The sequence below is a fragment of the Diplotaxodon limnothrissa genome, linkage group LG23 (genome assembly GCF_057381915.1).
Source record: "Diplotaxodon limnothrissa isolate DT_005_m linkage group LG23, D_limnothrissa_male_GT1.1, whole genome shotgun sequence".
In the NCBI taxonomy this organism is placed as follows: domain Eukaryota; kingdom Metazoa; phylum Chordata; class Actinopteri; order Cichliformes; family Cichlidae; genus Diplotaxodon; species Diplotaxodon limnothrissa.
Genome location: NC_140617.1, coordinates 16,686,237 through 16,700,568, shown reverse-complemented (window position 1 = coordinate 16,700,568; position 14,332 = coordinate 16,686,237). Strand labels below are relative to the sequence as shown.

The 14,332-nt window shown below is 38.3% G+C and overlaps 1 protein-coding gene across 11 annotated transcripts in view; it reads left to right on the top strand.

Annotated features, from left to right (window-relative positions):
* nlgn1 (neuroligin 1) overlaps window positions 1–6,821 on the top strand; it is a 265,801-nt gene extending 258,980 nt beyond the window's left edge. For 8 of the 11 annotated variants that reach the window (XM_085348815.1, XM_085348814.1, XM_085348821.1 and 5 more), the window contains 4 exons: window positions 1,156–1,316; window positions 3,064–3,220; window positions 4,173–4,250; window positions 6,222–6,821. In XM_085348815.1, the coding sequence (XP_085204941.1) occupies window positions 1,156–1,316; window positions 3,064–3,220; window positions 4,173–4,250; window positions 6,222–6,821 (996 nt within the window). Of the gene's footprint in view, window positions 1–1,155; window positions 1,317–3,063; window positions 3,221–4,172; window positions 4,255–5,892; window positions 5,902–6,183 lie in introns of all 11 variants that reach the window. The other 3 variants (XM_085348819.1, XM_085348822.1, XM_085348816.1) reach the window with 3 other exon arrangements.
* The last annotated feature ends 7,511 nt before the right edge of the window (window positions 6,822–14,332 follow it).

Below are 14,332 nucleotides of genomic sequence, written 5' to 3'. Positions count from 1 at the left end.
TAGATGCAGAGCACTTGTTGGCCCTTTTGCCTTCACTCTGAGGTCCATCTTGATTGGGTTTAGGTCAGGTGACTGTGGAGGCCAGTCCATCTGGCCAGGCCATTCTGGTTCAGTGTGCCTTCAATTTCGAATAAATCTCCAACAGGGTCACCAGCAAGCTTCCTCCAAGCCTCCTACAGTGGGAACCATGCATGTGGAGACCATGCGTTCACCTTTTTTGCGTCTCACAAAGACATTGTTAGTGGAACCAACGATCTCACATTTGGACTCATCAGACCAAAGCACAGATGTCCATTCCTGTTTCTTTGCCCAAACAAATCTCTGCTGCTTGTTGCTTTTCCTTAATAGCAGTTTCTTAGCAGCTATTTGACCATAAAGGCCTGATTCTCACAGTCTCCTCTGAACTGAACAGTTGACATATACATATGTATACATACATATTTGTTTGCTGGTTGCCTGGTTCTGCCAGAGGTTTCTTCCTGTTAAAAGGGAGTTTTTCCTTCCCACTGTCGCCAAAGCACTTGCTCATAGGGGGTCATATGATTGTTGGGTTTTTCTCTGTATCTTTGAAGCGCCTTGAGGTGACTTTTGGTGTGATTTGGCGGTATATAAATAAAATTGAATTGAATTGAATTTAAACTGGTTGGCTGGTTTTTTGATATTTTTTTTTACTGGTATCTTAAATCCTTACTTCTTCCTGTATTACTTGATGCAACATTTAATGTTAATGTTCAAATATGTCTAGACAAACTAATGAAAATAAAGAGTGCTCATTAAATTGCCCACATTCCTTATTATATTAACTTCAACTTGGTACAGCTACCATGTATATGTACTCTGTATTCCAGTTTAAACTCATCTCAAAGCAATTTTCCTCTGTCAGCATCATCCTTTTATCTCTTGTCTTCTCTCTCTCTCTCTGTTCAATTCACTGAATAATGAGCCAAAAATGGCAGGTAAATTAATATTAACAACTTATCTCATTCCCCCTTTTTTCCTCAACAACTATTCTATTTCTCCAGCCTTTTTAGTCTTGCTGTGTCTATGCATATTGTCAGAATATCCACCGTGCAAAAATAAAGTCTTTTAATGTCCTGTATCTGTCACATAAATGTAATAATACTGACGTGATTTGATTCATCTGCTGCTCATTAGGTACCACCCTGGGCAGATGCAGCACATGGAGACGAGATCCCATATGTGTTTGGCCTGCCTATGATTGGACCAACAGAGCTGTTTCCCTGCAATTTCTCCAAGAACGACGTTATGCTCAGTGCTGTGGTTATGACCTACTGGACAAACTTTGCCAAGACAGGGTATGATGACTCATAAGGGCCAATGCAGTGTTATGAATCTCATGAATCTGAACAAAACCATCACAGCTTTTTCAGTTATGAAAATGTTAAGTGCCACATCTGAAATAACTTATAGCTCATACTTAATATTTGTACTTGATCTAACCAGCACCTCTGGAAAGTTAATAATTTCACTTCGCTGTAAATGATAAATAATTTGATGTGATTATTAGTTATATGGAAATGAAATAATTCTATTGTTTGACATGATTGGTTGTGATTTTGCCAAAATACATTCTATTCATTTCCAAAAAAGGGTACATGATTGTTTACCAAGTGAGCTGGTTTACATGAAATAATCAATTAGTTTATGAGCTTATGTAGTGTTAATTATATGTTAATATACATATAATCACCATTAGAACATTGTGATCATTTCACAGTGAAGTTATAATTTCACTGTAATTTTGTTTCTTCAGTATGACGAGGAGTAGTGAATCATACTATGGGTTTTATGGACTGTGTTGTATAATTGGTATTCTTTGAAAATACCCACTACATATCTTCAAATACATTATTAATTGATGATCCTAGCCTGGAGAGTGACATTCTGAAAGCGACAAAATTAAAATCCTTTTTTTCTCCCTCTGTCTCATGTTGCCCTCCACTATATAGTCATGGCGGTAATTGTTTTTCTGCAGCATAATAGGGGGACATTGGCTTTTCCTGTGCACTGCCCAGTAGCCCGGAGGGGAACAAAAAGAGCACTAATGATCTACATATATAACCCCAAATTGACGTAGAATGCTGGGTACCTGAGAGATTTATGCCACCAATTTGAATGGTTAAGAGTGTTCCTGATGAGGTTTGGCTGGCTCCATATGCTGCTCTCAGACAATGGGGCGCTCACTGGGTCTGAATGGGCCTCCATAGTTCACATGGCTGGATCTGTTCTCCTCAGATTAAGTGCGAGTGGCTCTATTTAGTGCAGGATCCAAACTCAGTGCGTTGTCCTCCTCTGTACTGAATATATGAGGGGTATTCACATGGGTTACTGACCTGCATTTACAGTTTATTTAAGCCTTGAGTTATTGAGTCAAACATTTAAAATTGATGGCACATGACATTTAAAAAAGTAGCTATTCTAAGTGTGGTTTATAGCAACCATTGAACCATGTACTTGTTGGAAATTATCAGCATGGTTGAACTGCATATTCAACTAAAGATATTCTTTGGCAGGAAGCTTCTTTTCATGTTTGAATTATATATAAATGCATTCACTTCCAAGGAGATATCCATAATTTAAAAAATAAACAAAAAACTGTGACAGGGATTTTTTTTTATGTCTCAAAATTTAAATTAGGTATCTTAAGACCTTTCCATTCAGTCAGAATCTTTAGAAAGCCCTACATCTATGAGCAATAATTTCCCTTCTGACCTTTTCTGGATCTTATCAGGTGTGATATCTTAGAAAGCGCTGATTAAAATTTGATGAAACCTGGAGGCTGCATTTGACCACTGCCTTTCAGTATTTTCATAATTATACTGATTAACCTGAGGCAAATGCTACACTTATGTCAAAATTAAAATTTGAATAGCCAAACAGCTGTGTCTTAAGAGGTCCAGTTCACCTTTAGCCTGGTTTTAGATCTTCCTGCCCTCTAAGGTAAACAGCCAACAACATTTTTTTTTTCCACTGTAAGACTCTCAGCTCGTCTCTCCTCTGTGACCTCTTTAACGGAAACTCATTCCTATTCTTTCTTCAAAGGGACCCAAACCAGCCTGTACCCCAGGACACCAAGTTCATCCACACTAAGCCCAATCGTTTTGAAGAAGTGGCATGGACACGCTACAACCAGAAAGACCAGCTTTACCTCCACATTGGCCTGAAGCCCCGGGTCAAAGAGCATTACCGAGCCAATAAGGTATAGTTAGATGTAACTCTGTCATGCAGCAGATAAGCTTTTTACTGTTTTTAAGAGAACTCCAATAGAAACTTCAGTACACTGGCTCCCTGTAGATTTAGAATTGATTTTAAGATGTTACTGATCACTTTTAAACCATGTGATGGTTTGACTCCAAGCTAAATAGCAGATTTGTTGACCCCATATGAGCTGTCTTACTGCCTTAGAGCCTCAAGAGCTGCCATGCTGGTGATTCCAAAATCAAGATTTAAATCTCATGTTGACCATCATCTTTGGAATAATCTATCTGAGGAGAAACCGCTCACAAAATCTGTGGCTTTTTTCAAATCCCTTATAAAAACACATTTTTATAAACTTTTTTTGCTTTTTTTAATGTGATATTTTCTATGTCTTCACAGGTTATATTTTGATAGCATTTGCATGCGTGCATGTCAATCTATCTGTAAAGAAGATAGCTTGAAATAATTCTGATATGAATTTGTAGACTGTTAAAAATGCATTAAAACTTCAGACTTAAAAAAAGTTGACTTTCTCATATATTATGATATATTTGGTCTATTTTTCTGTTTATTATGTATTTAAATTAAACTCTAATTAATTCTGTTTCTATTAACATCTTACACATTTCTCTAACTTTTTAAAAAACGGATAAATCCAGTGTATGCAATCTGGATTTATAAAAATGTATTCCAATTAATTGTTTCTTGCATTATTTTAAATTTTTCGTCTCTATAAAGATGAAATTCCTGCGTGTTTCCTCTTTATGCATCACTTGTGCCCTAGTCTTGGGTTTGTTTTTCACAAGCAGGGACATTTTCTGAATGCTTAAAATTGAACTGCAATATTGTTTCATTTTCATCCTATTGTAATTCCATACTTTAAGATGCTCTTCTGAAGACAGTTTTCATACTTGCTTGATTTTACCACCTACGCATTTCTGTCCTTTTCTCAGGTCAACTTGTGGTTGGAGCTGGTTCCTCATCTACACAGTCTCAATGAGGTCACCCAGCTCATCCCAACCACCACCAAGGTTGGTTTTAAATAGTCGATGTGTGATATCATGGCAAAAAGTGTCTATGTGAGCCATTCCCTCCACAGAAGGCTTTTTGAAAAGTTTTAAATGTAACATTGAGATTGGTTGTTGACCTAGTTTGCCTAATTTTCCGCTCAAGGGGCTCTTGTGATCTCCTACTTAGGTGATTATATATATAGACATGATAGACGAGCACATATAAACACAGAGCAGCAGTTGAAGTATATTGAGGAATGAATTTAAAGGATATGCCAAAAGTGTTCAGTAAATGCAGCTATCAGGTGTGACAGAGAAGAATTATACATAAACATCCAGTCTGACTTCAGTTTGATACAAATTATGAGTAGATACTTGATGTACAAGGGGCTGATTCTGAAGGTTTGAGGTTGTGAATGTGTGTAATATTTTTAATTTCATTTTTAAAAAACTTATTTATGTCACATTTTGATAAGTAACTTTATCAAGGTGCGATCGTGGCTCAAGAGTTGGCATTTCGTCTTATAATCGGAGGGTTGCCGGTTCAAGCCCCAGCTCGGACAGTCTCGATCGTTGTGTCCTTGGGCAAGACACTTCACCTACTGGTGATGGCCAGAGGGGCCGATGGCGTGATATGGCAGCCTTGCTTCTGTCAGTCTGCCCCAGTGCAGCTGTGGCTACAACTGTAGCTGCCTCCACCAGTGTATGAATGTGAGAGTGAATGAATAGTGGAATTGTACAGTGCTTTGAGGGTCCCGATAAGCACTATATAAATGCAATCCACTATTATTATCAAGTCAGGCAGTGGCCATATGTTTAAAGTAATTTCAGGATGTACACAATCTCACTTTGCCACGAGTTAGAACAAAAATTTGTGTCACTATGCAACTTAAGCATTAAGCTGCAGCAAAGAGATTATCAACATTACATTAACACTTGGAGCTGAAGGAAACTGAAGTTGCTCCTTCCTGATATTGTCTTCCTTTTCCTCCTTTGCTCTCCATCCCTTTCCTGGTCTCCATTTTATTTACGTATGTTAGACCCATGAGTATTTGAATAAGGGCACTGTTTCTGTAATGTTGCCTCTCTACATTATGTTTTAAATCAAACAAACAGTTGAAGTAAACTTTGACTTTCAGCTTTAAATCGAGAGTAGCCAATCTCACTGGTGAAAAATAAAGAAATGTTGTCAGAAATTGCTAGTTTTAGGCCACTAAAACTGAAAATAATTGGCTTTGTTTTTTTTGACATCCTACTCAGAAGTGATCTGATGTCTTTAAAGACAGTGCAATCATTCTTACAAGCACTATGTAATGATGAAGAAAAATATTTTGACTCCTGAATTTGAAAAAATAAGGCCCCAAATCGAAGTAGGTGCATATTTACTATTGATCTAATGAAATTGTATTTGACCTTCCTGCTAGAAGGAAATCTGCAAGGCTATGAAGTTGGGTTTTCTTAAAGGATTATAAAATGTCAAACAAGTAATATTTTCCTTTTCTTTCAAAATATGCTGTTAAAGTCATGTGACTCTTAGACGCTAAATGAGTGAAATGTCAGTTTGGTGTGCACTGCAAAGTTTTGAATGATGTGAAATTCAAGCCACAGGAGACACAAATAAACAAACAAGAGTTGAGCTTTAATAGCAGATAAATAAATGTAGAATCCAAAAGTCCAGCTGGAATATAATGTAAATACAAGAAGTAATGAAAAAAACTTGGGGGACACATGTGAAACAAAGCAAGAACATGCACTAACCTCAGCAGGACTAGGTAGACAATGCAATAAAACCAAAGAGAAGGCAGGATTGCTTTCTATATTAAAGTATTTATTTATTGCAAATGAAATCATGCTTTTTTGCTCTAATAACATTGAAAGCCTATCATGGGGTATCCAATATGTAGTTTCAACTTTGTGGTACCACAAGCTAGACTATACAGTTGAACATGATCAGATGAATTAGTTATTAACCACTGGTTTTCTTGTCTTCAGATTCCTCCACCAGAGACTACTAATCGAATACCGAAGAAAGTTCTGGTGACCAAACGTCCTAACCCAACCCCATTCCCCACTGAGACACAGGACAGTCACAACCAACCACATCTTGTGGACCAGCGTGACTACTCCACTGAACTATCTGTAACCATTGCTGTGGGAGCATCCCTGCTTTTCCTTAATATCCTGGCTTTTGCTGCACTTTACTACAAAAAGGACAAGCGCCGGCACGATGTTCATAGACGCTGCAGCCCCCAGCGGAGTGCCGCAAATGACCTTGCCCATACTCAAGAGGAGGAAATCATGTCTCTACAGATGAAGCAGCACTCAGACCTGGACCGAGATTGCAGGGGGGTTGGCGACTCCCTGCACCCGCATGACGTGGTTCTGAGGACTGCCTGCCCACCGGACTATACTCTGGCCATGAGGCGCTCACCAGATGACATCCCGCTCATGACACCAAACACCATAACCATGATCCCCAGCACCATGGGAGGGCTCACCTCACTCCACTCTTTCAATACCTTCCCCAGCAGTGGCCAGAACAACACCCTGCCCCACCCGCACCCACACTCACACTCCACCACCCGAGTATAGCCCTGTGGATGCACCCATGCAGGCGGGACTCTGATGGCTGAGGCTAAAGCTAATGCCGCTGACGCAGCAGAGACTGAAGGCCAACTTTCTGACAAACACAAGTATGTCATGAGATGAAATGCCATCCTGGAGTTGCCAGAAACCCATGGAATTACACTGGGACTGTACGACACCCTGTTAATACCTGAGGAAATATAGTCAAGAGTTTCTGAGGGTTTGGACCAGGGAAAAAAGAATAATTATCTTTTTGTACAAAAATTTAAGACAAGAAAAAAATACATATAAAGAGCTGAAGATAAACAACCTCTAAAGCTAAAACAAAGAGGAGGATGTTTTTTTATTGTTATTATTTTTGTTCTGATATTGCAGCAAAACAAGGTACAGTAAAAATACTTTCTCTTTCTAGCAACAGATATGGCCTTCGGGATCTTTTGACAAATGACTGCTTGAGAGTATTATCTGGATACAGAAGAGAGCATCAGACACACCTTGGAGGTGAGAAGAAGGGAGCTCTTTGTAAAAGAAAGAAAGCGCGTTGTTTTCCTTCGGCATCACGCTAGAGATTACTCTGTGGGGCACAATGTAGATGCCATGCAAACCAATTTAGGCATGTCTTGACATCATAAATGGAGGCTATGTAAGATAAGGTAAAAAAGAAAAAAAAACAATTGTTGAAAAGAGCAAAGGAAAGACTGAAAACTTCAAGAAAAAGAAATCCTGTATGCACAACAGAACCATTTTGAGGAGAAAAAAATCTTGCAAATACTTTTCATCCATTTATTTTTGAGGATTGGGAACAATTTTATTGTATAGAACCTATTTACATATCTAGATCTGTACACTAAGCACCGAGGCTGTTTAAGCTCTCCTCTTTTCAGAGGGGCATCCATACTGCAAACCTGCCAGTAGAACTGAACCAGTAGGAAGTGGGGATCCACCTACTGGCTTTCTGGCATTTCCAACTTCAACACAGAGAGCTGGGGGACAAAGGATAATTGGATATTTTAGCACGATGCGCATGACAATTTATCTGCTTGATGGCTGCTCTGCTGATTATGTCATTATTAAGAATCATTTTCACCCTCTCCCTTGCATTGGAGAAATTTCAGACATATTTCTTGATTGGATTACAAGAAAACACACACCCTTGCAGGACCATGGGAAATACAATTCCAGGTTATGGATGATGTGGGCTGGAGTCGGGGGTAGAAAGGGGAGGGGCTGGAAATATGGTTCAAATTTTCTTGCATAACATGATATAGCTTGAGTGGAGCTGGGCATATAAGGACTAGTTTTGTACTCCGTGTGTTGGTACTACTTTTTGATAGTGGTTAAATCACATTACACTGTATCAATCAAACTCATTGTACCTTCAGTTGAGATCAATGTTCTTTGGTATTCTACCTACTTGACCACTATACCGTATAGAAGTAATTACCTGCACTGTTTATTCCATTGCCCGGTTTTCTTTACTTTTAACTGGGAGGTGTGTTGACTGTGGTGGAGGGTGAAACTACTGGGGAAAAAAATGGTGGGAGAGTGAATTTCTGGACCGTGTAGATTTTTTATTCATCCAATCGGGCACTGTAGAGCTCTTTAAACATGAATGCCTACACATGACTAACACAAGTCAAAGGGCAAGATGATAGGAAAAGTTAGGGTCACGGTAGGCCAATTCCCATTATGCGCATTTCATCTAGTTTTGATCATTAGCCAAGGCTGGTTGTGTTAGGAGACACATTGCGTTGGAATTATTGAATTATGTGAAGGAAGTAAAAAGGCCTCTCATAGCAGCTCTGAAGCCCACAGTCACTCCTCTTTACCTCATTTTGAAGAGCTACTTCTTTTCTTTTTTTAGCCCCACTCGTTTTCCACCAGGGATTCTCTACTGTCTCATCTTTTATACTGAGCTGACAGCTGGGCTGTTTAGCAAAGCGGCTCGTCTCACATCCGCACTGTCTTCAGTTGACCATCTACTACAATGCTGTCTGCCTTTGCTAACATCTTCAGGTCAGTGAAGCCTCAGCAGCTAACGATGTTATCCATCGGTGTAGAAATGAGTCACAGTGCAGTCGAATCCAGTTGCTTAAAAGGTTGGAGTCACTGTGGGGGTAAAGTGGTGATCTTCAAAGCAGACAGAGACATGAATATCCTAGATGGCAACTCTATTGTGCACGGATATAGAAATGTGAAAGCTGGCGCAGAGATGCTACTTGGTAAGCTGAAACGCTTTTCTCCCTGTTTTCCCTTCGCTAAAATGTAGATGTGTAGAGGCCTCTGTTGTGAGAATTCATCCTGCCCCTTTTGGCTTCCTTACAGGCACTGTGCAGTCATTCAAAATAATGAGTGCAGACTACTGTTACCCCATGTAACATTGTGGCAGACAAGCTGGATGAGGGGATAAAATCTTGTCTCTCACAGGAAATGTTGCTTTTTGGAATACGATTTAAATTGAATAAACTAATTTTATCTGTTGGCTCCAGATTGTTTCTCTGGATGAAATGAACAGCCAGTGCTTGATCTGGGATTGAAACAAAAGAAAGATTCCAAGGTTATTATCACACATCATCCTCGTGGGAATTTCAGAATCTGGGGAAAATCTGCTCTGTAGTTTTGTTGGCACTGTATCGACAAATCAAAAGCTTTCATACTTTAATACCGATAATATGTATAAACAATCTCATACACAACCATGTGATAAGAAATTACACCTGGGCTTTCCAAGTATTTTGTTTCCCCACACAAAATGTTTTATATAGGAAAACCCTCTACTTGAACTCAAGATTTATTAGACCCATATAAAAAGCAACATGACCTTGTTTTTGTAACCCAATTGCTCAAATGCACTTCACTAGATGTGGAAAGGACTCTTGAAAGAAAATTAAATGATGACGTTGGCTGTGCAGGGATTTAGGAACATTTGTGCCTGAATATGCGCATCAGCAACAAAGTAATTCCTATTATGTAGGTTACTAATTTAAAATGTGCAAAGAGTCACATGGGGTAGGTCAGATTGCACAACGTGAGTCCAAGCAAGACAAACAAAATCTGTTTTTCTTTGTTTATATTGGTTTATTACTGTTTTCTCGCATTTGAATACCAAAACAATGTGTTTCATGATGTAAATCCAGTGGAGCACTACACTTGTTCACTTTTTTCGCTACAAACATGGCAAAAACAAAATAAGATTTTTATCTGTTAATTTTTTTGTTTGTGTTGTGTTTTGATTTTTTTTTTTTTTTTTGTTACAGTGAACATTTGATACTTTTATATGACACTTAAACCATTGAATTTACAATCCCCGTTGACTAGACATGACCCTCTGCATGCCTACTGCATCTATGTAAGTATACAGTGCACCCAAACATGCAGTTGCAACAAAGAAATGTCACTTTCTATGATCAATCTTCCGCACATGCTGTGGAAGATCATATCCTATGATTAATTGGGATCCAGTGTTCAATCTTTAAAATCTCTTAGCTAACTCACAACAAGTATCCAGTGGTCAACCCGTTCCAAAACAGCCATCTCAAAAGACAAAAAGCACTATGTAGTTTTGTCTTTTGTCTGGTGGAACCACAGCTTACATGACTTTCCATCACATTTTAGGATTGCATTTTACATAAATCCACATAATATGACAAATCATTCTGCATTTTAGTCATATTGCTTTACAAAGCATCCCAAAAAACATTTCCCTTTTAAAGTTTGCAAAACTGCAGCATTAGCAGTAGGATGAAAGGCACTGAGAACGAGCAATTACAACTCTACATGAAAATATCACAGAGGTTGAGATCGTATATAGCTAGCACTTGCCAAATTCAAACGTTGCTCTCCAGAGAAATGACAAAGGGGCAAAGGCAGGGCCACCCACTGAATTAAACATATAATTGCACTGATGGGTAAATAGTCAAGCAATTGCAAGGCCATGCTAAGTGGGTGACAGCCAGGGATGAATCCTAATTAATAACTTGCCATGCATCCAATTGTCTGATTGATGATAGTTGAAAAATGTAAATCAACTGTAGCGTGAAAAAAAATGAGAGAAATGTTGGTCAGCACCTGACATATTTGGAATTATAAATGGAAATTGCTAGAAACTGCACTGAACTTAATTTATAGTGGCAGTTGCTAACAAGATTTAGCCTCTGCAGTGACTATATGCAAATATAGTCCAAATTTTCTCATAAGGAAAAAGCAGTTGTGCTAGATTGCTTGAGGATGTAAAACTAGACAGGAAGACAGCAAAACTTTTTGCAGGAAAATGCAAAACGCAATGACTCAATCAGGAAATATATAAGTAAGCAAATGCATTAAATGCATTTAACAGTTTTGACAGTTGTGTGTGGAAAAACATGGTTATCAAAGCAAATTGAAAGCAAATTGGCATAATTTGTGAGAAAATTGCAGCACCGAATGACCTTTCCCTGAAGACAACTGCAGGCATTATGAATTAGAAATCTTTAAAAGATTAAATCTTGAAAGCGATGCACAAATTGAAAGTCTGATTTAAGCACCAGCTAGCTGCTGTTTCCCTTGCAATCAGGAAGATGTGAAAAAGATTTAAAATACACAGTAGCAGAAGAAGAGAATGCTGTGCCGAGCACCTCTCCGACCACAGAGCAAAGTTAAGACAAAATGGTATTTGACTGATGGCATAAAACCCTATCAAAATCATATCACACTACTCCACTTAACATACCCAAAATGTGTATTCTAGATTTGTTCATGTATTGTCTTAACAACACCAAAATTGAAGGATTCAGTAAATTTCACTAAGGCAACCTTACTGGAAGACTGATGCATTTCAAAGCAAACTAACTTGTTTTGCCTGGTGACATTTTCTCTATTAAGATTCGCAGTCTTTGGGTAAGAAATGGTCCACATCTAAAGCCGTGTCACCTTTTAAGCTGTGTGTTGAATATGCTCTGTGAAAATGTCAATATTCCTTTCTTAGTGTTTCCATTAAAAAAAAAAATTTATGGTATAAGGAATATCTCAAATGCATTTCCTACCTCATAGATCATTTGCAAATAATAACTTTTGTGAATGTTGCATTTTCCATCCTGCTGTTATTCTCTTGTATCAATAGTAAAGTTTTATCAGGCGTTACCCTGTCCAGCTGTCAGTAAGCATTGCCAACCCCTGCAGCCGCCACAAATGTAGGTCATGTCTCCCTGCTCTTGACACGAATGTAAACGGTTGTGTACATATGATGGTAGGTACTAGCAGTGCTGAGACTTTATCATTTAAAAGATGCTTAACAGCACCTCTAGTGGTCATAGGTTCCACAGGGTACCTCAGAGTTGTGTTCTTCATGTTGGAAAAATCTCAGCTCACAACTAAAGTACAACTACATGTGTTTTTAAGAAAGGGCTAGCTTTTAATAGACTAGGGCTAAGAAACGTATATAATTATGAAACGTATGACTGAAACAAGGTGATAAATTTTCCCAATCAACAAAACAGCTACAGAAACCAAGTTGCCCTTCTCTTTTCATCTAATTTGTTGAAGTTTTGATTCACTGCTAAGAAGGAAAAAAAATCCTTCCTTTCTGATTTTAGGAAACTGGAGTAATTGACACTCATTTTTTAAACGTTACATATCCAATCCCAGAGTGCCACTGAGACTTTGCTACACATAAATGACACTCTTTCCAATGAGAAGCATTTTGATTACGTTAAAGAGTGGGAAATGTCATAAACATATATTCTCTTAACACATCTTTTTAAAGTTAGGGCAAGTCACACGCCTGCCCTATGATAGAGGAAACATTAAGCCTTAAAACTGAGAACTAATAACAATAAAACTTTATTGGATAGTGAAATGAGCAAATTAAATACGAAGGAAGTTCAAATTTAATTGCAGTTATTATACTGTTTATACACTGTGGTAGTTTTACGTGGAACATTACAGAGTTATGAGGAAAAGGGTATACCTTTTGTTTGAGTGCTGTGTACCATAACATCATAAACATACACCTTTTGCCCATCTTTTCTAATTCAACCTGGTTCATAACTGAATTTCTCTTTTTTTTAAGGAGATTATTAAAAGTCTGTTATTTTCTAAAGCCGTCGCGGGCAGGTTGAGCACACTGATTACGTGCAGCATGCGTGGGCAGGAGGGTCTTTACATGTGTGTTTGCTAAAATACACACATCTTCAAAACAACAACAGCTAAAACACACACCACACACAGTTGTAAAATCTTAAACATGACCTGCAAAAATCCGTCACCCCCTTTTGAATGCATATGCTGGTATTGTTCATTTCCAGTTACCAGTATGCTCCTTTGTCAGCCTTGTAAACATTATTTCCATTAGTGTTTAATTCTATATTGTGCCTATTTTGTGTTTCTGTGTTGAATATTTAAATATTCTGTTTATTTTGTGTCATATGATGTCTTGCTTGTCCTGAATAAGACTTGAATTTGGATTTATTGGCTTTGTGCTTGTAGCAGCACTCATTTGTAAGAGTGTTGACATTCAAATGGCAGATGTGAGATATTAGTCTGAGAATGCCCCATAGTTGAGAATGACTCCCATCTGGTGTCACCCTCCTTTAAAAAATTGTGTCCAATTAGCCCAGTCTCATGGCAGCTTGTGAAATAGTCCCAAAAATGTGATCTGTGCGCTTCTGTACAGGATGACTTTTGCTTTAATCGTGACAGAGAAGCAACACTCCCATCAGATGCGACTTATCTACCAGAAAATTACTTTTAGTAAAACGATAGCGTATAAGAAGAATAAAACAAAAGAATGGTAAAAATGTCTCTTTGATTAAGTTCTTGTAGTTATGCCACTATCCTCCTACTTTCTTGAGTGGACTTTAGTACATTAAAGTGGAAGCTGTCTTGATCTTTACATACGTAACATATAGGTATTATTTACATCTATTTTTCAAGCTACCGTGAGACGGTGTTAGTCTGCCATTTGCAAAAGGGGAAGTTTCACCCAATCCAGGTAGCATTTCTTCGGTCATTTCTTTTGACTCCCAGCACCACTAGATTTTATTAAGCCAGTCAAGAAGGGTGAGTATACATCCAAACAGTTTGGGACTGCAAACACTTGTGAAACCCTGTTCTAGGGGGAAGCTTCATTTTTTTTTTGTTCTTGTGTAAAGCTACGCAGATCGTGGTCGACAGTGAGCCTGTGCTGTAGTGCAAGGGCAGAGAGGAACGAGCACTGCGAATGAATGTAACGCAACGTGCCATTTTCTGACCTCAAAGCGCAGCAGAAACAACAATTAAACCTCAGATTCATCCTGAGAGGTTTGTGCAAGCAGTCTGAAAGCTAAAGGTGGATTTGTTCTTTGAAAGTCATGTGAACCGGAGGAACTATGTGAGCAGGTCTGGCATTTGTATTGTAGATTATTTGTCACTTGTCTTTCTTTCTGGTTAAATAGTAATTACTCTTCTGGAGCACAATAAATGATTTTAATATGCTGATATGTTTTTTTTTCCTCTGGAGTCTTCATTTATTATTTTCTGTGGCTGTTGCTGAGTTTACTAAT